At 39.5% G+C, this 24,596-nt stretch overlaps 1 protein-coding gene across 1 annotated transcript; it reads left to right on the top strand.

Moving 5' to 3' along the window:
* The first annotated feature begins 1,013 nt into the window (after positions 1–1,013).
* LOC132129534 (protein phosphatase 1 regulatory subunit 14C-like) lies at positions 1,014–23,573 on the top strand. Its single transcript, XM_059541162.1, has 4 exons — positions 1,014–1,333; positions 19,350–19,433; positions 22,228–22,260; positions 23,257–23,573. Exons 1-4 carry the CDS (start codon positions 1,106–1,108, stop codon positions 23,329–23,331), a joined length of 420 nt encoding a protein of 139 aa, XP_059397145.1. The 5' UTR covers positions 1,014–1,105; the 3' UTR covers positions 23,332–23,573.
* Positions 23,574–24,596: the final 1,023 nt, after the last annotated feature.

Here is a 24,596-nt window from a genome sequence, read left to right on the forward strand (position 1 = left end):
GAGACTTACAAATGAGGACAGTGGAAGCAATCAAAAACAACAAAAGAGCAATGATATACAAGTGCTATAACAAGTCTCAGTTAGCTTAAACACAGTACATGTAGCAAGGGCTTTTAAATAATATAATAAATAAAAAGAAAACAGAAAGAATAGAAAAAGAATAGAGCAACCTATTGTTAGAGGGTTTTTTAGGCCTATATATATATATGTATAGATAAAAATATACATATATATATAAATAAAAAGAAAATAGAATACAAAAAGATTAGAAAGGTAGTTAGATTTTTAGTTTTAATTATTTAATTTATCTAAAATATATATAAAATATATCGGCTTAAAACCCATTTCTTCCATCTTTATTTGACCATCTAACCTTGCACTCACTATTCTAATTCTAATCTTTTTGTATTCTATTCTATTTTCTTTTCATTTATTTTTAATTTCATTTATTATACAATTATTATAATTATATTATACAATTTTTTTTTGCCTCCATAAAAAAAAATTATATCATTATAAAGCAAAATGTCAAATCAATATCAAATGTATTTTAAAGAATGATAGTAAATACAGTAAATAAAAAACAGTAACTATGTGTACTGAAAATTGTAATATACTATTTTATTGTAATTTTTACTGTATGTTGTTTAGACACACAGACAGACAGACAGACAGACAGACAGACAGACAGACAGATAGACAGATAGACAGATAGACAGACAGACAGATAGACAGATAGACAGACAGACAGACAGACAGACAGACAGACAGACAGACAGACAGACAGACAGATAGATAGATAGATAGATAGATAGATAGATAGATAGATAGATAGATAGATAGATAGATAGATAGATAGATAATCTAATACTGTACAATGGTCCATGATTCTGGATCTCTGTTGTGTCCAATGAGCGCAGAGGGATTTCACGTTTCACCAATACTGTGCGCGTTCTGGCACTCACAGCGTTAACGGGCTTGACATTCCCCTCCCACGCGCCGGGTGTCCTTTAAATACTCGCGATGTGCTTTAAATAGCAGGTGTGAGAAACGACTGTGTCCCTGCATACACCCCTCAGAGACCACCGCCATCATCAGTGCCGCAATGTCCACCGCCAGCGCCGAGACGACCGCACAGCTGCCCCCGGCCGCGGGAAGGGTGTTCTTTCAGCCCGGCGTGGTCTGCGCCGGTTCTGGACTGATGCAGCGGGATGACCCGGTGCCGAAAAAGCAGGGCAAAGTGACGGTGAAGTACGACAGAAAAGAGCTGCGGAAGAGACTCATACTGGAGGAATGGATCATTGAACAGCTGAGCGATCTTTACGACTGCGAGGTAAGACTGGACCCATAAAAGAGCTCTACTTCAATTTAGATCATTATTGATCATTCGTTTTTTTATTTAATTATTTGGTATTTTTTGTTTATTGTGAATATAGTTTTAATATTTGTATTTTGAGATATGTTTGTTAAATAAAATCATTTCTAAAACAAAAAAATAATTTTGTTGTAAAAACAAATTCATACTGTAATTGACAATCATTATTATAAATGCATTAATTGATATTGTAATATATAATGAATAATATAATTGTATTAGTTTAGTTATCATTCATGCAAGGCATACAAGTAGCCTACTATATTTTCTATTTAATAATTTACAATCAGAGCTTTTTTATTTTTATTTTTTTTATGAATGCTATCTTTTAGAAAAAAAAACATAGATTCATAACATCTGCCAAACATGCCACTTATCAGCCAGGCAAAATAAAGGATTTATTTTTATATTTTTTCAGCTTTATTTGCAGTTCATTTATCACTGTGTTTTTGGATTAGCTTGCGGTTCAGTGTCTTGACCAAGGGTGTAATGGTGATACAGTAGTATATAAATCAGCTCATGTGGGGTTCTAAAGGTCTCAAAGCTACACCTTTCCCTTGGGTTTAGGCTGATAAATTGTGGTCTTTGTGTGACCTACATTTGGCTGCGATATGACACTACAGCTATAGGCATCCTTTGGCATCAGTCCTCATCTGAAGATGAACAAACTTCATTCTGCTGAACTGTGAGGTGACTTATTGCTCTGTACAGTGTGCTGGTTTCTTTTGTTCTTTCTTTATCTGTATCTCTCAGTGTTTCTGTTCTCCATCAGCTTGCTTTTTTTCTGCTGATGCTCTGTTGGCCCCAGAGAGACAAGAAAGAGAAAAATGGCTAGTTTGACTTGTGAAGCAGAATAATATTGATCCGGTCAAAAGGATTCTTTGAGGTTTCCAAAGTCTGAGTAAAAATCAGGAAATTGATATTTAAATTCCAGAGTCCTTGGCTGTGTAAGACTGAATCCAAACCTATTAGAACCTAAATCCATAAAAGAGCTCTGTGATTTAATTTAGCTAGTTATTGATCAATATAATTTTATTTATTTTTAATTTAGGTTGTTTATGATACATTTTTTTATTTATATGTATTTTGTATGTAAATTAATATTCCTAAAAATATTTTGGTAATTGTGATTGTTTTAAATCAAATAATAATAATAATAATAAAAATAATTATTATTTTTAAATAGTACATTTATATTATATGATGAATAATATAATTGCATTCATTTCCATTTTATTTGTACTCAAATCCTTGTATACAGGCAAGTGCTTTTTACTGTATTTGATAATAATTTACATTTTGTGAATCTATCTTTAATAAAATAGTATAGATTTATAATATGCATATTCTTTATAAATTATTGTAATTTCATTTTAATAATTCAAATTAAATAATTAACCTCTTTAGTATGTCTAACTTCCATTTTGTTAGAAAAATTTTGTTTTTCTCAATATGGGTGAATACTGTCAGATACAAAAACAATCGCAAATACTTATCATAGTAATTTTCATTTAAAATAAACAGGTACATTTCTGTATTTATTAGGTTTAGAATTAGAGTTGTTCCGATTCCGATACTAGTATCGGAAATATCTCCGATACCACAACAAATTCTGGCATCGGCATCGGCGAGTACATGAACCCATATACCGATCCGATACCATTTTCAAGACCTAGTTATGAACGCTAGCTTTGCCTAACCGCTGCACGGTTCTTCTTCGCTGCTCAGAATGCATTGCAAACACAGGACGATGTGCTGTAATGCCACAAGCAACCCCTGTTTAGAGCAGCGAAGAAGAAATGAAAACGCGTTAGCAGCACTGATCTATATATGACTGGATCGCTCATCGCGTTCTAAACTGCCAACAGACAGTGAAGCCGCTTCTATATTACAGATCAGTGGTTAGCAGTATGTCCGCTGTTTAGCAGTATTTCAGACTGGACCAACCAGACAGTAAAACGGCGACTAGGGATGCCACAAGTACTGGCACTTCACTACCAAGACGGTGCTGAAAATTTTAAAATGTGATGATACCAGCGTCTCTGTAGAACCGGTAGTAAGTTTGAGTATATTCGTTACCCGCAGCTGCGTTCAGTCGCTTCCGTGTTAGTCTAAGCGCAGGGCTCCAGACTGTAGCCGAATATATATACTAGTGTCTGTGAATATTAAACTGCAAAATACTATTTAAATATTACTCCTGCAAAGTCTACATCTCTGGGAGACGGGCGCAGATGCACGGGAGCTCGCTGTTTTGTGGCCTCTGCCGTGTGTCACTATATGAGGACATGAACGCATAAACCGTCACTTCATGAGAATTTAACGTTTCATTTGAAAAAACTGTCATATCATAAACACAGACACTCAAAGATCTTCATGGCGAGTAAATTGACAATATATTAAGCTACTGTTGTAGCCTACAGTAGATTTAGCTACGTCTCTATGTAGTAATAATACGTCTCTATTAATAATAATAATTATGCCTAGACGGTTGCTTGTTTTTTTACTTGTTTTGTTGTAAAGAGATTATCTGATTAATATAGAATTTTTTATATTCCTAGACTTATTTGTTGCAGTTTTTTATACACTAATATTGTAAAACTAAAATACTAAAATACCTTTTTTAGTTTGCAGTGTTAGATTTTTGGCTGCATTTGAAGTTCTTTTTCGCTTAAGAAATTAAATAATATTACTGTCAAATTCATGTCAGATAATAAAAATACTGTAATAAATACAGTAGTTAACCATGTATTTGTTCATGTTTTATCAAGGGATAAGTCTGGAGCACACCATAAAATAATTCTAGAAATTTACACAGGGCTAGTAGTATATACAGCTGTATATACAGATACACACCCAGGTATCGGATCAGTACTCGGTATCGGCCGATACCCTGAGCCCAGGTATCGGAATCGGTATCGGGAAGAGAAAAAGGGTATCGGAACATCTCTATTTAGAATATGTGTTATTTCTTAAAATGCATTAAGTCTGAGAACAGGACGTTTAGGGTAGTGATTGTGAGGTTAAGTTACACATAGTCAATAACCGTTCTCAGCTCAATGTCTGCATGGGCGCCCATTAAAACAGGTTACAGTTAAAGGCAAGAGACTTTATGTAAACAACAGGATTCTGAATAGGAATATGGCTGCTTTTTATATGTTTTTCAAATAAGTCTCTTATTCTTACCAAGGCTGCATTCATTTGAACAAGTAAGGGTAAAAACAGTATTGTGAAATATTATTACAATAAAAAAAACAGGTTTTTGTAATATCTTTTTTTTTAAAAATTCCCTGTGATGCAAAGCTGAATTTTCAGCATCATTGCTCCAGCCTTCAGTGTCACATGATGCTTCAGAAATCATTTTAATATGCTGATTTGCTGCTCAGGAAGCATTCATTATTATCACAGTTAAATAAACAGTTGAAGCATCCATAGATTAAATTTTGCATGTCTCATTAGCATTTATTTTCATTGGCTGAGCAAAAATGATCAAAACTGTTGATATTAACAGGTTAGCATGTAAACAGACAGTTGATGATGAGATTTGCGTGCAGTTCACTAACAGCTGTAGGGTTAGTGTAAGGTGTTGACACCGTAGGCAGATTTTCTTAAAGAAGAGTAGGTCAGCATGGGATTACTTGCTGACAGTGAAGGTTTGATAGAACTGAACTATTTCTAACTAAACCCCTAGGCCCGAAACTTAATCTCTAGTACATGAATGCATATGCTTTCCAAAAGCTGGGCGGATGCTTCTAGAAATGCAGGCTTGGTTGCACTGTTGCATTCCCAAATGTCAGTTTGATTTTAGGTGAGCTTAGCTGATTTAGTTTTAGTACTTCGAGTTAAACTGAGCAAAAACAAGTTGCCTTTGCAACAAGCTAAAATAGAATAAGTTTACATTTACATTTACATTTATTCATTTAGCAGACGCTTTTATCCAAAGCGACTTACAGATGAGAAGTTTAATTTATTTCATTAAATGCTTATTTCAAGTAAAATAAAAAAGAGTACTTATTATTTCAACTCTGACTTCAATTCTTAATAATTATATTCTATGCAATTTAATTCTATATTAAATTTGGATTTTATGACTCAGTATTATAATACTTTTAATAAAAATTTAACTTTAAATACTGTAAATTAAAATTACACAATAATGGAAAGATTATATTATTATTTTTTACAATTTAGAACCCATGACATTGTATTGTTTAATTAAGTTATTAATATAAACATTTAATAATATTGACACTTAAAAAGCAAATACCAATAAAAGTGATAAGAACACACAAAAGTACTAAAACTTAAAAATGAAATCAGAAAATATAAAAATGAAAACCATTTCAAAATATATATTAAACTCTTTTGATGTTCAAAGAACAAGAAAACCAATCATAAAAATGATCCACAACAAATTGACTAAAACCTTAACTAACATTAAAATGAAAACGGAAAATATAAGAATAAAAATCTGAATAATAAAATTTGGTTTAATTGTGGAACCAATTGAAGGTTGCTCTAACGCCCCCTTGAGTACAAGTATTTACAGTGCTTACAATTGCATTCATTGGCCAATCATTTCAGCCTGTGATGGGCTTAAACCAGCTCGCTTTATAACATCTTTTGTTTTGACTGTGACGTCACAGAGCTAAGCTTTGACATCACTCGATCAGAATGTGTGTCAGCACAACGTGGATTTGATTCTTATATTGAGGAAGTGTATCCAACAGAGCGAAAGCGAGAAAAAAATGGTGTAACGTTATCAGGATATTCAGAGGTCATTTTCCATGGCTTCTTGGAGAAGAGGATTGGGGAAAAGAATTAGAGCAGAAGATGAGAGGGAAGTAATGGAAAGGCAGAGGATGGACGAATTGAATGGAATTAGAATAGAATATTTTTAGCGCATGATAAAACAAACAAAAACTGGCAATTTAGGGCATAAAAGATAAAGAGATATTGGACTGGGAATTGAATCAATTTCTGCCTCGAGTAAAACAGCATGTCATCTCATGCCCACACTAACAATCCTCTGAGAAACAATAAAGGTGTGTGTGTGTGTGTCCATTTTCTCATTTCCAGCAGCCTTGTGTGCTTACAAGAACAAATCTAGGCTGCTTCATGTTGCGATTTGCATGTATTTGTGTGCCAGAGCTTTGATGTCCCCTGTCTTAGTAAAACAAGTCCATCTGGAGTTCATTAGTTTATTGAACGTGCATATGAGGTGGTCACGTGCGAGCTAATGATGGAGTCCTCGAACCAATGACGGTCACAAACTGCTGCTGTCTTCTGGTGAGGATTCTGTCTATTTTGAGCAGCGTGCAGCAGTTTCCAAGCGTGCTGATTCTCTCTGTGTGATCATGGATGAAAAGTGCTGTGATAGGATGTGAAAGCGAATTCAGTAACACTGCTGTACTAAACACTAATCCTAAATATTCAGATTTGCAGTCAATAAACATGCATTTTAAAATTTTATGGCTGATTTTTAAAAGTAGATGATGTAACCCCTGACTTGTAGAGACCAAATGTATCATTTTGATCCTGCCGACAAAATGACCCTGATCATAAATCGTCCGTGACACGGAGGATATGCATGTGCATAGTATTTCATGAGCACATACAGTATGTTCACGGTACAATACAGTCTGTTTGTTTATGTTGGTATTCAAATCGTGTTATGTGTGTGAACTCTCATAGCTGTTGGCATTTCTGTGTATATTTTGAACTCTTTGCAAGACCTTTCTTCACACCAGTGCATGTTTGATATTCTGATACAAATCCTCAGTGATCTGACCTGTCTGCTGAGAGAGAGAGAGAGAGAGAGAGAGAGAGAGAGAGAGAGAGAGAGAGAGAGAGAGAGAGAGAGAGAGAGAGAGAGAGAGAGAGAGAGAGAGAGAGAGAGAGAGAGAGAGAGAGAGAGAGAGAGAGAGAGAGAGAGAGAGAGAGAGAGAGAGAGAGAGAGAGAGAGAGAGAGAGAGAGAGAGAGAGAGAGAGAGAGAGAGAGAGAGAGAGAGAGAGAGAGAGAGAGAGAGAGAGAGAGAGATCCTCTGCTCTGTGTTTGCAGATGAGACACCAGTCGACTGCGCGATGAGGCTCAACACACTGACAGGTCACGTGAGGGTGTCTGTGCTGCTTCTGCAGACTGGAAGACATCATTCAACTCTCTGGCCTGACAGCACATGCATTCACTACCCACAATACACCTGCAGGGCTTTTCTTTCACAACAGACAAGACTTTATATGCAAGCAGCGGGATCATAAAATGATTTGATAAAATTGATAAAAATTATTCATGATGCTATAGTGGGCATTAATGATTGCTCAAATGAAGCAATTATGAGAATGACTTTTGAATTTGAAGATCAAGGTAAATTGTACTTCATTTGTGTGGCGCCCCCTAATTCTACAACTGACTACGCCACCCCTTGAGTTTTAGCTGGTATCTAGTGTCAGAGCAAGGAGAACTCTGCCCCAATAAAAAGGTACAAACACAGGTTCATAGAAAAGTATAAAAATACAATCTTTATTAATAAATAGTTGAAGGTGTTGGTTGGCCTAAAAATGTAAACAAAAATCAATAAGTCAAACAAAATAAATATAACTAGAAGTCAACAAATCATCAGCATGGGAGCCAGTAGAGCGGTTTGAGAAAGCACTAAGAGAAGGCCAAGTTCTCACTACCACCAGTGGACAGAGGCACAGAGCCTTATAAGTAGTACACACTAGAGCTCAACGTCTACACACCGCAAACTCACAGCCTAATAAGTATGGTTAAGAGACATTAAGGTTCACACTACACAGCACTGCAAATGTCTTAAGAAGAAGAAAAAAAAAAAAAAAAAAGAAAAGAACAAAAACCCACTTTACAGTGAAGTCTCTTGCACTACCCTGGCTCCACCCACACAGAGGCCGTTTACAAAAAAAAAAAAAAAAAAAAAAACCAAACAAACAACAAAAGAATTGGGAATAAATGAAATACAAATGAAAAAAAAAAAGAAAGTAAATAAAACCACTCTAGCCTGTGACATACAATTCATACACTCACAATAACATATCGCCAAAAGGCTAGAGGAAAAAAAAAACAAACAACAGCAAAAGAAATGAAAATAGAATAATATATACTATAAGCAGCACCACACAATATGGAGAACAGCAGCCAGCAACTCAGGTGTAGCTGTACAGGTCTGTAAGCACAACCACACCATTAAGAAGATTTGTTTGATCATGATTCACATTCATTACAACTCACGTTTTAGATGTAATCTTCACACATTACATTATAAAATAGCCTCAAACAAAGGTGGTCAATATTGCATTGAACGGTCTTCATATACCAAGCATATAAAACAAATACCCTCCTATATACATATATGTTAAAACAACGAAGGGAAATTAAACATACCTGTCGTAGCATTAACAGTGAAATAGAAAGCACTAAATTGGATGTAAACATCCCACTGTAATCATGGTATCCAGTCGACACTTGTTAACCACGGAAGTCGTTTGGCATTACTTTGCCATAGTTCGCTCGCCCATTCACGGTCTCACAGGGAAACAATGTTGCACCGCAGCTCAGTCAGCGTCGGCTCATCCGCTCACTGAACACTCAAACACAGCCCTTGAATCACTGGTTCACCACACCAGAACCAGCAGTAAATTGACACGGTTCCAGTCTAAGGACCCCAGGTGTCTATATATAAGCCGGCTTCAATCACATTAAGTGGTTTACTAAATACCTACTCCACCCCCAAATTAGTGTTGTAATTAAACATGAAAGTAAAGCGTCAGGGAAAGAGAGTGAACTAAAGGATCCCAATCCTAACCCAGCCCACAGGCTACATTCCACCCCCTCCAAGTGAATCGGCGGCCCGACGATGGCAATTCACACTCCAATACTCTGGTCATCACCCCTTGGAAGTATCCCCTCCTCATTCCCGGCGGAAACGGCTCGAGGGAGCCGGTAGGGGTTAGGATGCTGGCCTGCTGTAGATCTAACGGAGCGTCGCAGAGTCATGGTTACGTCTTCAGGTATAGCCTCCACTTCAGCAGGAGCGAGGGAACTGGGTGAATCTAGGGCCTACTGGATCTCCTCAGGATGAAAAATGACCACATCTTCCTGCCCTTCCTCTTCCCTGATCGTGGAGTTGGCAGACAAGTCAGCCCGTCTCATGGAAGGAGTGGCCGCCTCTGCCATGGACGGTAACTCCTCCGGAACAGCCCTCAACTCGGACCGGTGCACCTGCCGGACTGGTCCTTATCCATCTCTAGGGGCCACAGTGTATACCGTTCCAGTCCCAGAGGGACTCCGTAGTACCCGAAACACAGCAGAGTTCCAATGGTCTTGGATCTTGTTCCGTCCAGGCACATGATTACGCAAGTACACCAGCCTCCCCTCTTCAAGTCCAGGGTCATTCACCTTGTCATTGTGGCTCTGGTTTCGTCGATGTATCAACTCATCTGATCTCTGCCGGACATGCTCCTGGGTCATCCGCATACTCTGTTGATGTTTCTGGATCCAATCCTCCAGGTTGCCAGCGTCCTGCACTACTGCTCCAGTCCCAAGCAAGAAATCCACGGGTAATCTCGGGTGGTTACCAAACATGAGATAATATGGGGTATGCCCGGTAGTCTGGTGGGGTGTCGTATTGTAGGAAAAGGTCAGCTGCGGCAAATGGCGGGGCCAGTGTCGTTTATCGGCTGAGGGCAGGGTGCGCAACAGGTCGTGCAAAGTACGGTTAAATCTTTCACACTGTCCATTGCCTTGGAGGTGGTAAGGGGTGGTTCTACTCTTCTGGATGCCATACATCTGACAAAGTTGTTGAATCAGCATGCTTTCAAAGTTCCGCCCCTGGTCAGAATGGATATGGGCAGGGGGACCAAAACGATGGAACCACTGCTGGACCAGCACGTTGGCCACAGTGGAGGCCCTTTGGTCCTTGGTGGGAAAGGCTTGAGAGTACTTCGTAAAGATATCGGTCAAGATCAAAACATTCTCCCGACCATCACTTGCAGGTTCCAAAACTGTGAAGTCGATAGCCAAGATCTCATTTGGATGGGTAGCCTGCAGTGTGCCCCAGTAGGCACGAACCTTGGGCTGGACAGCCTTCCCCAGTACACACCTTTGACATCGTTGGCACCACCTTTCAGCATCCCTGGTCATATTCGGCCAAAAGCACCGGCTCCGTAGAAGCTGGAGGGTCCTCTCGGTGCCCTGGTGCCCCTGATTATCATGGACACTACGGAGGACTTCTTCCTGCAAGCACTGGGGGAGCAGCAGCTGGAGTGTCTCCGGGCCTCCACCTGGGGAATGAATGAGGCGGTACAATACCCCTTCCTTCTCAACTAGGCGGTTCCATTGACGCAGCAGTGCCCTGCTGGAGCGAGACAGCAACTCCCGCTCCTCCGCTCTTGGATGTCGCCCTACTTGATGGCATTTACGTACCGGCCCGATGACTGGATCAGCCTCTTGCAGCAGGCTTAGGTCCTGAGGCGTACGGCCAGGCAGCGCCACCACTTCTCCACAGTGACCCTCGACGGCAGGTGGCTGGCCCATCCCAGCCAGGGCTCCCAGTAAGGGGACGTCTGTCCCAACAGCAAAACGGTCCAGGTATTGCCGGGATAATGCATCAGCATTTTGGTTGTTCTTCCCTGGGCGGTATTTGATAGTGAAGTTAAAAGATGCAAGTTGGGCGGCCCACCGCTGTTCAGGTGCCCCCAGCTTAGCTGTCTGCAGATGGCTCAGAGGATTATTATCTGTCAGAATGGTAAAATGATTCCCCAGCAGGTATTCTCTATACTTTTCTGTCACTGCCCATTTCAGTGAGAGAAGTTCAAGCTTCATGGAGCTATAATTCTCCATATTTCTCTCGTTGGGTTTCAACCCTCAACTAGAAAAGGCGATCGGGCGAACCTTCCCAACATACTCTTGAGAGAGAACCGCCCCCAAACCCCCATGGCTGGCATCTACTTCCACAATGAAGGGCTTTCTAAAGTCAGCATAGGCCAAGACTGGGGCAGAGGTAAGTCTCTCCTTCAAAGACTGAAAAGCATTTTCACAACCATCATCCCATGCTGTTGTTAAAGGAACTGGAGGAGTCTTCCCCTTCCGCCGTGGTCCGCTGAGCCTCCCGACAAGATGGTGCAATGGGGTTGAAAGCTTGGAGAAGCCTTCCACAAACCGCCGATAATAGCTTGCAAAGCCAAGAAAAGATCTCAATTCAGCCAGGTGGCCTGGACGCCACCACTCCCTTACCACCTCGATCTTTGCAGGGTCAGTAGCCACCCCCTCAGCAGAGACCACATGCCCCAACTAGCTCACTTGATGCTGGAAGAATCGACACTTAGACAACTTGACTTTCAGGTTCTGATTTTGAAGCCGAGCAAACACTTCTCCTAGTCGCTCAAGATGTTGTTCCACCGTAGTGGAGAATACAATCACATCATCAAGGTACAGGAGAACTGATTTATGACAGCAATCTCCAAACATGCGCTCCATAAGGCGCTGGAAGGTGCCTGTAGCATTGCAGAGCCCGAATGGCATCCTATTGAACTCAAAGAGGCCAAACGGGGTGCAAAAGGCAGTCTTCGACTTATCTTTATCTGCCACTGGGACTTGGTTATACCCACTTGCGAGATCAAGGGTGGAAAACCACCTTGCCCCAGACAGGGCATCTAAGGACTCTTCTATCCGGGGAAGAGGGTAGGCGTCACGACGGGTCTTGGAGTTCAACTGCCGGTAATCCACACAAAGGCGAAGGCTCCCATCTTTCTTTGTTACCAAGACGATGGGAGATTAGTATGGGCTGCTGCTTTCTCTTATAACTTGGCTCTCTAAAAGTTGTTGGATGTGTGCCTTCACGGTTTCATACTGAGAGGGCGGAATTCATCGGTAGGGCTGACGGACTGGAGCATCGTTAACCAACGGAATCTCATGAGCAATCAGGGAGGTACATCCCAAATCTCCATCACCCTTGGAGAAAATACTTTCATACCGGGCAAAGAGGGTCTTGGACAACCTCTTGTGGAGTCAGCCCCTCAAGGTCAGGGAGAACAGATTCAAAGACACTTGAACAAGTGACTGCCTCCTGAGTAGAGACATAAGCACAACACTCTTCCCATGAGGGCTCAATGGCAACAGATTTGTTTCCAACTGAGGTCGCCACTACTGCTTGCACAGTCCCAACGACACGACGGGGAGAAAGCCACACTTCCGTACACCCAACATTGACTACAGGGGCATACAACAGGCCTTTTTTGGCAGAGACCAGGGTAGGAGACACCAGAAGACCTTCAGGCAGTTGTCCATCTTCAAGACCTAGCGGCTCGAGCAGGAACTCAACGGTCTCCAGCTGAGGGCATGTAACTGGAACCATAGTCAAGGCACCGGCTCCAATGCGGACCGGGGACTTCCCCTGGACTTTAACCTTAAATGGCTTGGGGGCGTTGAAGAGGGTCTGGACCATCTCACAATGTCGCAGGGCCCGTAGAGCTGCTAGGGCCGCCGACTTAACTGGAGGGGAGTGGAAGAGCTGTGAACCATGCTGCTCAAAGAGAACTCTATAACACTCTGAAAGTACGTTCATACCCAATATGCCCGGGGTAGCTACCTTGCGATCTTGGAGGGCCCCATTTGGTGGATCCCTGACAATCAATATCCCCCTTCCCGGAATACACTGTCCTAAAACGGCCACATCCAACTCAATATAACCAGTGTAAGGTATGTCTAGCCCATTAGCTGCCTTAAGGCCTAACCACTTGCAATCTTTCCTCTGTAAATTGCTAAAATGCTTACTAAAAAAATTCTCAGTTACAGTTGTAACCATTGATCCGGTGTCAATTAAACAAGGAACTGCCACACCTCCCATTACCACACTCAACACAGGGCATTTCCCCACTAACTGTCCAAGAACGGAAGGACATACAGAGCCAGAAACCTCCCCTCCCAGTGTGCGGCTCTGCACACTGGGGGGTTCTAGTTTCCCAGCTGGCTATTAGAACTACTTGCAAGGGGCGCTGGCTGACTGATGGAATCCGATAACGTGTGAGAGATAGGTCTACTGTTGCTAGGGGCAGATTGACAATACCGGGCTATATGTCCAGGTCGATCACATCTTATACAGATAGGCTGACCATTAGGAGCACGTTTAAAACGGCCTTCCCTATTTAACTGAGGGGCGTAAGGTTTACCAGTAGACTGTCCCAAATGGGAACAGACGCCAGCGTCGCTTCCTTGTGCACCTGACAGTCTCTCATTTTCAGCTTGGAGCTGGGCTACGCGCTCTCGCAATTGCTGCAGCTGCACATCCAATCCTCCACCGGCGTTGTCCGAGTCCATCATGCTGCCAGCTGCTGTTCTCCACACATACGCACACACTCTCACACGGTGCTGCTCAGTATGGCCAACCCACCAACAACACTTTAAAAAAAAATAATCCTGCCGACTACGCCAAGATTAGACTGTCCCAAATGTTGGACCAGCACATCTAGTTGGGCTTGCTGCTTTAAAACCATCTCCTTTAACTCTGCCATTTCAGAGGGTTGAGCAACAGTGGAGTCACACTGAGACATATGTTTCACTACTACGCCCCAGTACATGGTGAATCCGGTCACGACTTGTCTGACCCTCTTCTACCCATCTAGTGGCCTCCCGTCTTACATCCAAGAGAGACAAATGCCCATTATCCCGTACCAGCCTTTTAAGTTCCCTTCGCAGCATGTGATCTCGCACATTCTCACAAAATTGATCCCTTAACACTATGTCCGGATTAGTAATTGAATCCCCCTTGGATTGTTTCACCTTTTCCATAAGCTCCATTAATGCATGGGAAAACTCAAATAATGACTCATTTTCTCGTTGTTTTCTATCAAAGAAACACTGCTGCCAATATACATATGACTTAGAACATCCATATACCTCTTTTAACACAAATTATTTCTGTAGGGTTTTCCCTTACAGCTACAGGTCGGTATTTAATCTCACTTCGGGCTTCGCCCTCTAAATGGTCATACAAAAACATTGCTTTTTCTAAATCAGACATGTACCTCGACCTAATGCAACTCTGTGCTTCTTCACTCCACTCTTCAACAGAAAGTGACCCAGCTGTTACAGAGCCGGAGAATTTAGAGCACCGTCTCTCTCTGGGCAGATATACGGCCTGCTCTCTTCGTACTGGCAGGGAACCACACACGCCAGCGTCGCTTCCTTGTGCACCTGACAGTCTCTCATTTTCAGCTTGGAGCTGGGCTATGCGCTCTCGCAATTGCTGCAGCTGCACATCCAATCCTCCACCGGTGTTGTCCGAGTCATCATGCTGCCAGCTGCTGTTCTCCACACATACGCACACACTCTCACACGGTGCTGCTCAGTATGGCCAACCCACCAACAACACTTCAAAAAAAATAATCCTGCAGACTACGCCAAGATGTGGCGCCCCCTAATTCTACAACTGACTACGCCACCCCTTGAGTTTTAGCTGGTATCTAGTGTCAGAGCAAGGAGAACTCTGCCCCAATAAAAGGTACAAACACAGGTTCATAGAAAAGTATAAAAATACAATCTTTATTAATAAATAGTTGAAGGTGTTGGTTGGCCTAAAATGTAAACAAAAATCAATAAGTCAAACAAAATAAATATAACTAGAAGTCAACAAATCATCAGCATGGGAGCCAGTAGAGCGGTTTGAGAAAGCACTAAGAGAAGGCCAAGTTCTCACTACCACCAGTGGACAGAGGCACAGAGCCTTATAAGTAGTACACACTAGAGCTCAACGTCTACACACCGCAAACTCACAGCCTAATAAGTATGGTTAAGAGACATTAAGGTTCACACTACACAGCACTGCAAATGTCTTAAGAAGAAGAAAAAAAAAAAAAAAAAGAAAGAAAAGAAGAACAAAAACCCACTTTACAGTGAAGTCTCTTGCACTACCCTGGCTCCACCCACACAGAGGCCGTTTACAAAAAAAAAATAATAATAATAAAAAAAACAAACAAACAAACAAACAAACAAACAACAAAAGAATTGGGAATAAATGAAATACAAATGAAAAAAAAAAAAGAAAGTAAATAAAACCACTCTAGCCTGTGACATACAATTCATACACTCACAATAACATATCGCCAAAAGGCTAGAGGAAAAAAAAACAAACAACAGCAAAATAAAATGAAAATAGAATAATATATACTATAAGCAGCACCACACAATCAAATCACACAATATGGAGAACAGCAGCCAGCAACTCAGGTGTAGCTGTACAGGTCTGTAAGCACAACCACACCATTAAGAAGATTTGTTTGATCATGATTCACATTCATTACAACTCACGTTTTAGATGTAATCTTCACACATTACATTATAAAATAGCCTCAAACAAAGGTGGTCAATATTGCATTGAACTGTCTTCATATACCAAGCATATAAAACAAATACCCTCCTATATACATATATGTTAAAACAACGAAGGGAAATTAAACATACCTGTCGTAGCATTAACAGTGAAATAGAAAGCACTAAATTGGATGTAAACATCCCACTGTAATCATGGTATCCAGTCGACACTTGTTAACCACGGAAGTCGTTTGGCATTACTTTGCCATAATTCGCTCGCCCATTCACGGTCTCACAGGGAAACAATGTTGCACCGCAGCTCAGTCAGCGTCGGCTCATCCGCTCACTGAACACTCAAACACAGCCCTTGAATCACTGGTTCACCACACCAGAACCAGCAGTAAATTGACACGGTTCCAGTCTAAGGACCCCAGGTGTCTATATATAAGCCGGCTTCAATCACATTAAGTGGTTTACTAAATACCTACTCCACCCCCAAATTAGTGTTGTAATTAAACATGAAAGTAAAGCGTCAGGGAAAGAGAGTGAACTAAAGGATCCCAATCCTAACCCAGCCCACAGGCTACATTTGTTTTCAGGGAAACATGCAAGTATCTTCTGTTGCTTTTGAAGGGCAGAACTAAATGGAAAATAATTGTATTTCTACAAAATAAGAACAATTTGGACATCTTCATCCTCTTGATGCATCGTGTTTCCTTCTGGCGCATCAGTGAATGTTTGAAACTTTTTGTAATAGTTGTGTTTGAGTCCCTCAGTTGTCCTCAGTGTGAAAAGACGGATCTCAAAATCATAGTCACTGCTGGACAGGGTTCAAATATGCAAAAGATTCTGGAAAACTAAAAAATCTGCAGGAGCTGGAGGATTTTTCTGAAGAACAGTGCTCAGTTCAGAACAAACAAGGGACTCATGAACCACCATCACAAAACAGAAAGACAGTTGTGGATCATCCAGGTAACAGCACACAGTATTAAGAACCAAGAACTTTTTGTCTTGTGGACTAAATATAAAAATCTTTTATGTAAAATATCTTATTCAGGACAGTACTCGATAAAAAAAAAAACATGCATTTTGTATTATCTCTCTTATTTTGTAAAAATTGCTCACATTTTCAAAGATTCTGCAAGGGGTTCACAAACAATCAGGTGGCACTATATATATATATATATATACAGTGTTTGATATATTATTAATTAATCTATTAATTTGGAAGAAAATATTAGTAGTGCTTGTGCAAAACTATACAGCAATGCAGAGGTGTTGCTATTCTGGATGTTTTTTAGCATGTTGCTGTGTGGTTTCTTACAGATTTCTTGGTTCATCAGTGTTGATGTATAGCTAATGAAATGATGGCCTCTGTGTCGGCTCATCTTGACTGGTTTCGGATCAGTCTGTGATTAATTGGTCGTGTTTTGGCGGTTGGCTTGACTGATCTGCTGATGGTTCAGCTTTATCTGCTTGAGTCTTTGTGGCTGGTATTGTCTTCTTTGACTTTTTCTCTTTCAAAGAGAAAACACACAGACAAAAAGTCAATTTCTTCTAATGATGAATGTGTAAATGATGTACAGTATGAGCCAGTCTGACAGCAGGCAGGCGTCTGATTGGATCATTATTTTAACAAACAGCTCTAACAAGGTTAAAGAAACCATGCTGGTGTCTGATTTATCAGTCTTCATTGAAAGTGCATATGTAAGTGTGTCTCCTTTTGCAGATTTATAGTGTTAATATACATTGATGTGTATCCATTTGTGTTTGTCTTAAGTGGAAAAGTGTGTCAGAATCATTCTGAATAGATTTACATGAATTCACAATATCCACCTTAGTCTGGATCGCATAGCTCAGATAATGTGGTCTATGCAGAAGTTGAAGAGAATTTTGAGGCATGAGGGCAAACTTGAAAATTACTCATTTTTTTGATGAAATCACTCTTTTAAGGGTATAAAAACAGTTCTAGATCCATCATTGTCAGTTTTCCCTCACCGTATGAACCATAGTGTGAATTTTCTTCTCACGCTTTCTTAACCCACACACACAGCCAGACTCATCCTTATTAACTCTGCAGACCAGCACTAATCATTTTGACCTGCTTCTTATTAAATCTCTCCTTTTCTTTCATTCTCCTTCTGTCTGTATTCTCTCTGAAAAGAAGCAGTGTTTATTAACCTGATGCTTATTTTAGTAGCTAGTAAACACAACATCATTACAGCTTGAGACAGAGATTTGTAACTGGTAGATCTGGGGGGCAGAACTAGAAATCTCGATGCTTTTTTTTAAGCCGAACTGTAAACTGTGGACCATGAAAGCTGTCATGGGTTGCACAGTTGTTTAGATGGATGCCGTTCACTTTTAGGACAGTTAGAGCTGAGTCTCTCTTTGAGAAAATGTTATAAAAAATATCAACAATGACATTTTAAAAAGAGATGTTAATTATTAATTAATAAATACGAAAGAAAAAAAATGAGTGTTTGTTTGTGTGTAATTAAATTTAGAAATATAAAGAATGCAAAAATACTGCATTGTTGTTTTAAGTGTGAAAAAGAATCAAATAAAAGTATATACATACATATATATATATGTATATAATGTATTGGTGTAATCCTTTTTGCGATTAAAAATGTATATGTATATTTACTTTTTTTTTTAATCAGTGAATACATGTAATACATAAATACAATTAAAAAAACAGTGGATCCTGGATTTGTCCTTGGATCAGAATTTGCTGAAGCACACACAGTCCCTGGCACACACACAGACAGAAATGACAAATGTTGTTTCATAATGATTGTGTATATGGATTATGTGTATTATTCCACCTCTCTCATTCACTAAACAAGCCAAAGTGATTGCTACATGGAAAATACTTCCCTTCCTTCTCTCACCTTTAAAGAGGCGAGTGTATTTATAGAGCTCATCTCATCTGTGTGGCTCTGTCTGTCATCACGCTGGCACCTTCTGGTGTTCTGGTTAAGGATGCTTCATACTGTTTCCTGATGTTCTCTAGACTGCTTCCTAAAGGGGAAGTCGTGGCCTAATGGTTAGAGAGTCGGACTCCCAATCGAAAGGTTGTGAGTGCGAGTCCCGGGCCGGCAGGAATTGTGGGTGGGGGGAGTGCATGTACAGTTCTCTCTCCACCTTCAATACCACGACTTAGGTGCCCTTGAGCAAGGCATTGAACCCCCAACTGCTCCCCGGGCGCCGCAGCATAAATGGCTGCCCACTGCTCCGGGTGTGTGCTCACAGTGTGTGTGTGTGTTCACTGCTCTGTGTGTGTGCACTTTGGATGGGTTAAACGCAGAGCACAAATTCTGAGTATGGGTCACCATACTTGGCTGAATGTCACTTCACTAATGTCACTTCACTAAATGTCCCTGATGAACACAGAATTCAGAAATCCTTGGCTGCTGATTTTATCCAGACCACATCCATCCAATCTGCTAGAATTTGTGTTCTAATGAAGAACAGGACCCAGAGGGAAAATTAATTGCTTGGAGGTTTCTTTTTAAGTTTCTTTTTTCTTTTTTTTTTCTTTTCTGCAAAATTCATTATAAAAATAGGCACACAAGAAATCTCTTTTGTGATTTCTCACTGTGTGATGTGTTCACTTCCACTAATGTTGCCTGTTCTCTGCTTTTACAGGAAGAGGAAATGCCAGAGCTGGAGATAGACATTGATGATCTCCTGGAGGTGAACAGTGAAGACGAGAGAGCCATAAAACTACAGGTAAAGTCCTGTGTGAGCGTGTGTTTTTAAGAGAATGCTTTTCTTATTAAAGCACCCAAAAATGAAAATATGCTGACAAAAATGTCATCATACTCAGTAGATGAGTTTGTTTCTTCATCAGAACAGATTTGGAGAAATGTAGCATTACATCATTTGCTCACCAATCCTCTGCAGTGAATGGGTGCCGTCAGAATGAGAGTCCAAACAGCTGATAAAAACACCACAATAATCCACACCATTCCACTCCAACAGTTAACTTCTTGTGAATTAAACATATCCATCATTAAGCTGTCCAAATGTTAAACCATTTCTTCTGTCCAAAATACACGTCTATAATCCATAATAACACTTCCCTCTAGAGCTGAAACAACGAATCGATTTAATCGATTAAAATCGATTATTAAAATAGTTGTCAACTAATTTAGTCATCGATTCGTTGCTAAATAACTTTTATTTGCCGTAAGCGGCTCATTTCGTGCATATTTCAAATCTGCGGTGACCAAAGTGTGGCAGTAATGAGCCACCGGAGGTTTTACTCAGCCAGTACAAAAGGAGAAGTAGCGAATAGCCAATAGCTGGCCTTGTTTTATGTCACGTGCTTCCCGAACAGCGTCTCTGCAGCCATAGACATCATATGATGTCTATGTCTGCAGCATTCAGCGTGATGTGGGAGTACTTTACATTGAGCCTTTAAAAAAGAAGAGTAACCTGTAAACTCTGCACTACTGCACTGTTTAAGGGGACGTTCACATATCGCGTCTTTTGCGCGCTCAAGTTCGTTATTTCCAGCACCGCATCGAGTTAAAAACATTTCAACTTTTCAGAATGCAGCAACCGCACCGCGGGTCATGTGACAAGAACTAACCAATCAGCTTCATCCTTTCCCGTAACAACGTTAAAAGCTCAGTCAAGATGAAAGGAACAGCTGATCATAGTTGTATATGGATTTCCATTTTGAAATAAATTTAGTAGCAGAGCTACTGCAAGCGATTTTTTTGAGCTGCAAATCCATTTATCCTTTGCTGAAATTTCCGCGTCTTCAAGGAGAGAGCGCGTCATGGTTGCTTAGCAAAGGCAGACGCCTCAGGGGCGCTTCTGCGCGAGCGCTTTGGAAAGAAGGAGAAAGCGGTGCGCCTAGCGTTTTCCACGCGTTTTTAGGCGCGATTTGTGAACGGCCCCTAAGACTTTCATTTGTGCAGATTCTCCAGTACAATGTTGTTTGCAAATGTTTAGTCAAAAAAGCTGATAACATTGCTTTTTAACAGTTAACATTTAAAGCTTTACAAACATGTTCTGTGATCAGTTTGTCGTTTACCAGTTCAAAATTCAGTCGTGCAGCCTAATTATGACTGAATGAGAGAGAAAAAAAAGTGCATTTCAAATATCTTTAAACATTTACCTAAGTATTATTCACTGCTCTTTTTCACACAGCAGGTTTTTTGTGTGTGTCCTATTTTTTTTTCTGGACAACCTTCTGATGGATTTTACTTTAAATTGTGAGTTCCATTCAGGTTTCATGCCATTGGCACTTTTTTTGAAGGATTGTTTACAATTTCACAGCAAAAGCTATAAAGCTTTTTCCCAGTAAATAATAAAATACAATGCACTGCAATTTTATTCTGTTTTATCCTTATTCTTCGTGAAAATATGTTCTGAAAGATTCCTTAATAAGCTTTGTTCGGGATGTTAAACTACTTTAGGAGGTCTAAGGACTGACATGGTGAAAACGTTATTTGAAATCTCCTTGTGAAATTTGCTAGAGTATGGGTCAGTGTTCTGATTGCAGAAGAGTTCGACAAAGGATTACTAACACAATAAAACAACTCCAGGTATATTTTTGATGAGGATATGACAGTGCAAAATGGTTAAAATCTCTTAAATCTATGCTGAATGATAAAGACCATTTATTAATAATTTACTTGGGGAAAAAATGGAAAAAACTAAAATATAAGTACATAAACCGATTAATCGATTAATCGTAAAATAATCGACAGATTAATCGATTATCAAAATAATCGTTAGTTGCAGCCCTACTTCCCTCAGTGTAAAAGTTCATCCCCTGTTCTCCTCTGACATCAAAATTCACCGTCATATTTGATTAGAAATATTTCTGTTTTCACTTATAAACAGTGCCTGATCTGCGCATATTTCTCGCCTGATTCAGATAAAATTACTTTTTCACTGGAAAAAGCAATATTACGGATAGATGACTTGTATTTTAGCCAGAACCAATGGTTTGAAGTAAACACGATGGACTGGAGAGGTGTGGATTACTTGTGGATTATTGCGATGTTTTTATCAGCTGTTTGGACTCTCATTCTGATGGCACCCATTCACTGCAGAGGATCCATTGGTGAACAACTGAAGGAATGCTCCATTTCTCCAAATCTGTTCTGATGAAGAAACAAAGTCGTCTACATCTGGGATGGCCTGAGGGCAAGTACATTTACAGAAAAATTTCATTGGGTGAATCATTTCTTTAAAGACTTAAAGTATTTAATATAGTTTAAGTTAGAATGAAGAGAATCTTGCTGAGTAATTAATTGAAGTCGGCAATTTTATAACTAGCTGGCTGATTAATAGCATCTAGTTAAGATATTTAAAAGAAACTATAGTGCCACTTTAGTGCAAAAACACATTAAGCATGAAAACCAGGACTGCGCAATTGCAATTTCTTAGCTGAGAATTCACACTGTGTATGTATTAGTATATTTTAAGTCTGTAAATGCATAAGCTTCTTAAGTTGTTGGTGTGTGTCTCAGCTGGTTGATATCTCTCTGTTTTTGTCCCTCAGGAATCATTGGCAGACTGCTACAAGCCCACTGACGTAAGTCATAATGTAAAATAAAGGCCACTTACACACAGCTCTGTTCCAAAACCTAGTGAATAGACAATATTTTAGGGAATATTTTTAAGACATCATGAATGCACTCACAAAGCAAAAGCTTTATAGCCACATTACGCTGCCTTATATTTTCATATGTAGGCCTATCTGTATTCAAATATATACATAAATACATATAATTAGTCGAATTGTGGTTGCTGTTCGCAAGCAGTGTATGTGGCTCACAATTTGGAAGTACTTCTGTTTTCATTTCCTTTTTAATTTAATTTTACATTTATAATATTTATTTAATACCATTATATTTATACATATTTATACCATTAACAAAATTCTTCTAATATTTGATTTTGTTATAAATACTAAGGTACAAAAGTTTGGGGTCTGTAAGAATTTTTGAGAGAAGCCTTTTATGTTCTCTGAGGGTGTATTTATTTGATCAAAAATACAGTAAAAATTGCTGACTTGCATTTTTTAATCATCAATGTTGAAAACAATGTATCAGTATTTAATTATATGATATGAACAAATATAATAAAAATGTCTTTACTGTCACTTTTGATCAATTTAATACAATATTAATAATACAATTATAAAATAATAAACATTCATTTCCTTAAAAATATATATATATTTTTTACTTTTTTTAAATAAATGAATAAAGTTTAATTTTCATCTTTAGACATCTGATTGCACACATGCAAACACACTTAGTGTATCCATCATTATCTTAAATTAAATGAAAAGCAAACACACAGCCACAGACATTTACAATCCTCTCTAATCTAAACACTAACATGTGCTCTTGTTTGAGTATGTGTGCTCGCCGCTGTCAAAATCACCCACATAGTCTGCAAATCAGTGACCTTACAGCATTGTTACTGACCTACAGCCACAGGCTTTACACTCACACAGACAGTGAATGAGCAGAAGAGACATACAATCTGCCTCACTCTCTCTCCGCCTTTCTCTCTTCACCAGGACTTCGTGCGTGAGCTCCTCGGCAGGATAAGAGGAATGAGAAAACTCAGTGCTCCGCAGAAGAAAAGCTTTTAAGTGCTCCAAAATGTCAACGACAATCCAGCGACCTGAACTACAGGTCCCACAATCCATCACTCAACGTAGAGTTGACCTCATACAGCCCTCAAGGATTCGCTATCCCAGGATTCATTTCTGCTCCAGAATCAATATACTAGTTCATTTTGACTTTGTTCAGTACACCTAAATTGAGTCATCCATTTCCCATACATCAGACAATAAATCCAAGAGTGCAAAGTTCATCCGGGACATGATCAAACAACCTCTCAAAGGGTCTTACAGGCCCAACACATTATTACACGGTTTGGTGCAGTATTACAGCTATTTTTATGAACCACAACCGACTACAACGCTATTTTATAAAGCCTATTAAATATATTTGACATTTTTTTAATTATTAATGAATTCATTTTTAATTGAAGTAAAGATGCTAAAGTAACATAAATGTTTGGTATTTGTTGTTAAGCAAAAGACTGGTTTTAATATCTGTTGGCTTTTTCTGCTGATCTCAGAACAGTTTCCTCCCTCACATATAAATGTCTTTTTCCAATCATCTGATTCTGGATCAGTAGTGATATTCACCAATATCTGTCCAGTTAAAATTCATGAATTTGCACGAAAGTCATTCTTCCCAAGAATCTGTACATGAGCCAAGCATAATGGATTATTATTTTTGGTGGGATATGACGACTGGAAGTAAAGAAATTAGGCTATTTTCGGAATTATAGGAATAGTTCACCTAAAATGTACACCCAAGATGTAGATGAGTTTGTTTCTTCATCGAGAGAGATTTCAAGAAATGGAGCATTGCATCACTTGCACACCAATGGATCCACTGCAGTGAATGGGTGCCGTCAGAATGAGAGTCCAAACAGCTGATAAAAACATCACAGTAATCCACAAGTAATCCATACCGTTCCAATCCATCAATTAACATCTTGTGAAATTAAAACCTGTGTGTTTGTTAGAAACAAATACGTCAAAATATTTAAACCATTGCTCCATTGCTTGCTGTTTGGACTCTCATTCTGACAGCACGCGTTCACTGCAGAGGATCCACTGGTGAGCTTGTGATGGAATGCTAAATTTCTCCAAATCTGTTCTGATGAAGAAACAAGCTCCTTTATATCCTGGGTGGTCTAAGTATGAATAATTTGCTCTGAACTGTTCCTTTAAATACTAGTATACTATTTACTGTGCAGTACACACCTGAAAATGTAGAATAGAGTGCATTGCATTGTGGAATATAGTATTCTAAACTATACACTACATATTTTAGCAAA

Source organism: Carassius carassius, chromosome 46 (genome assembly GCF_963082965.1).
Source record: "Carassius carassius chromosome 46, fCarCar2.1, whole genome shotgun sequence".
Lineage (NCBI taxonomy): Eukaryota > Metazoa > Chordata > Actinopteri > Cypriniformes > Cyprinidae > Carassius > Carassius carassius.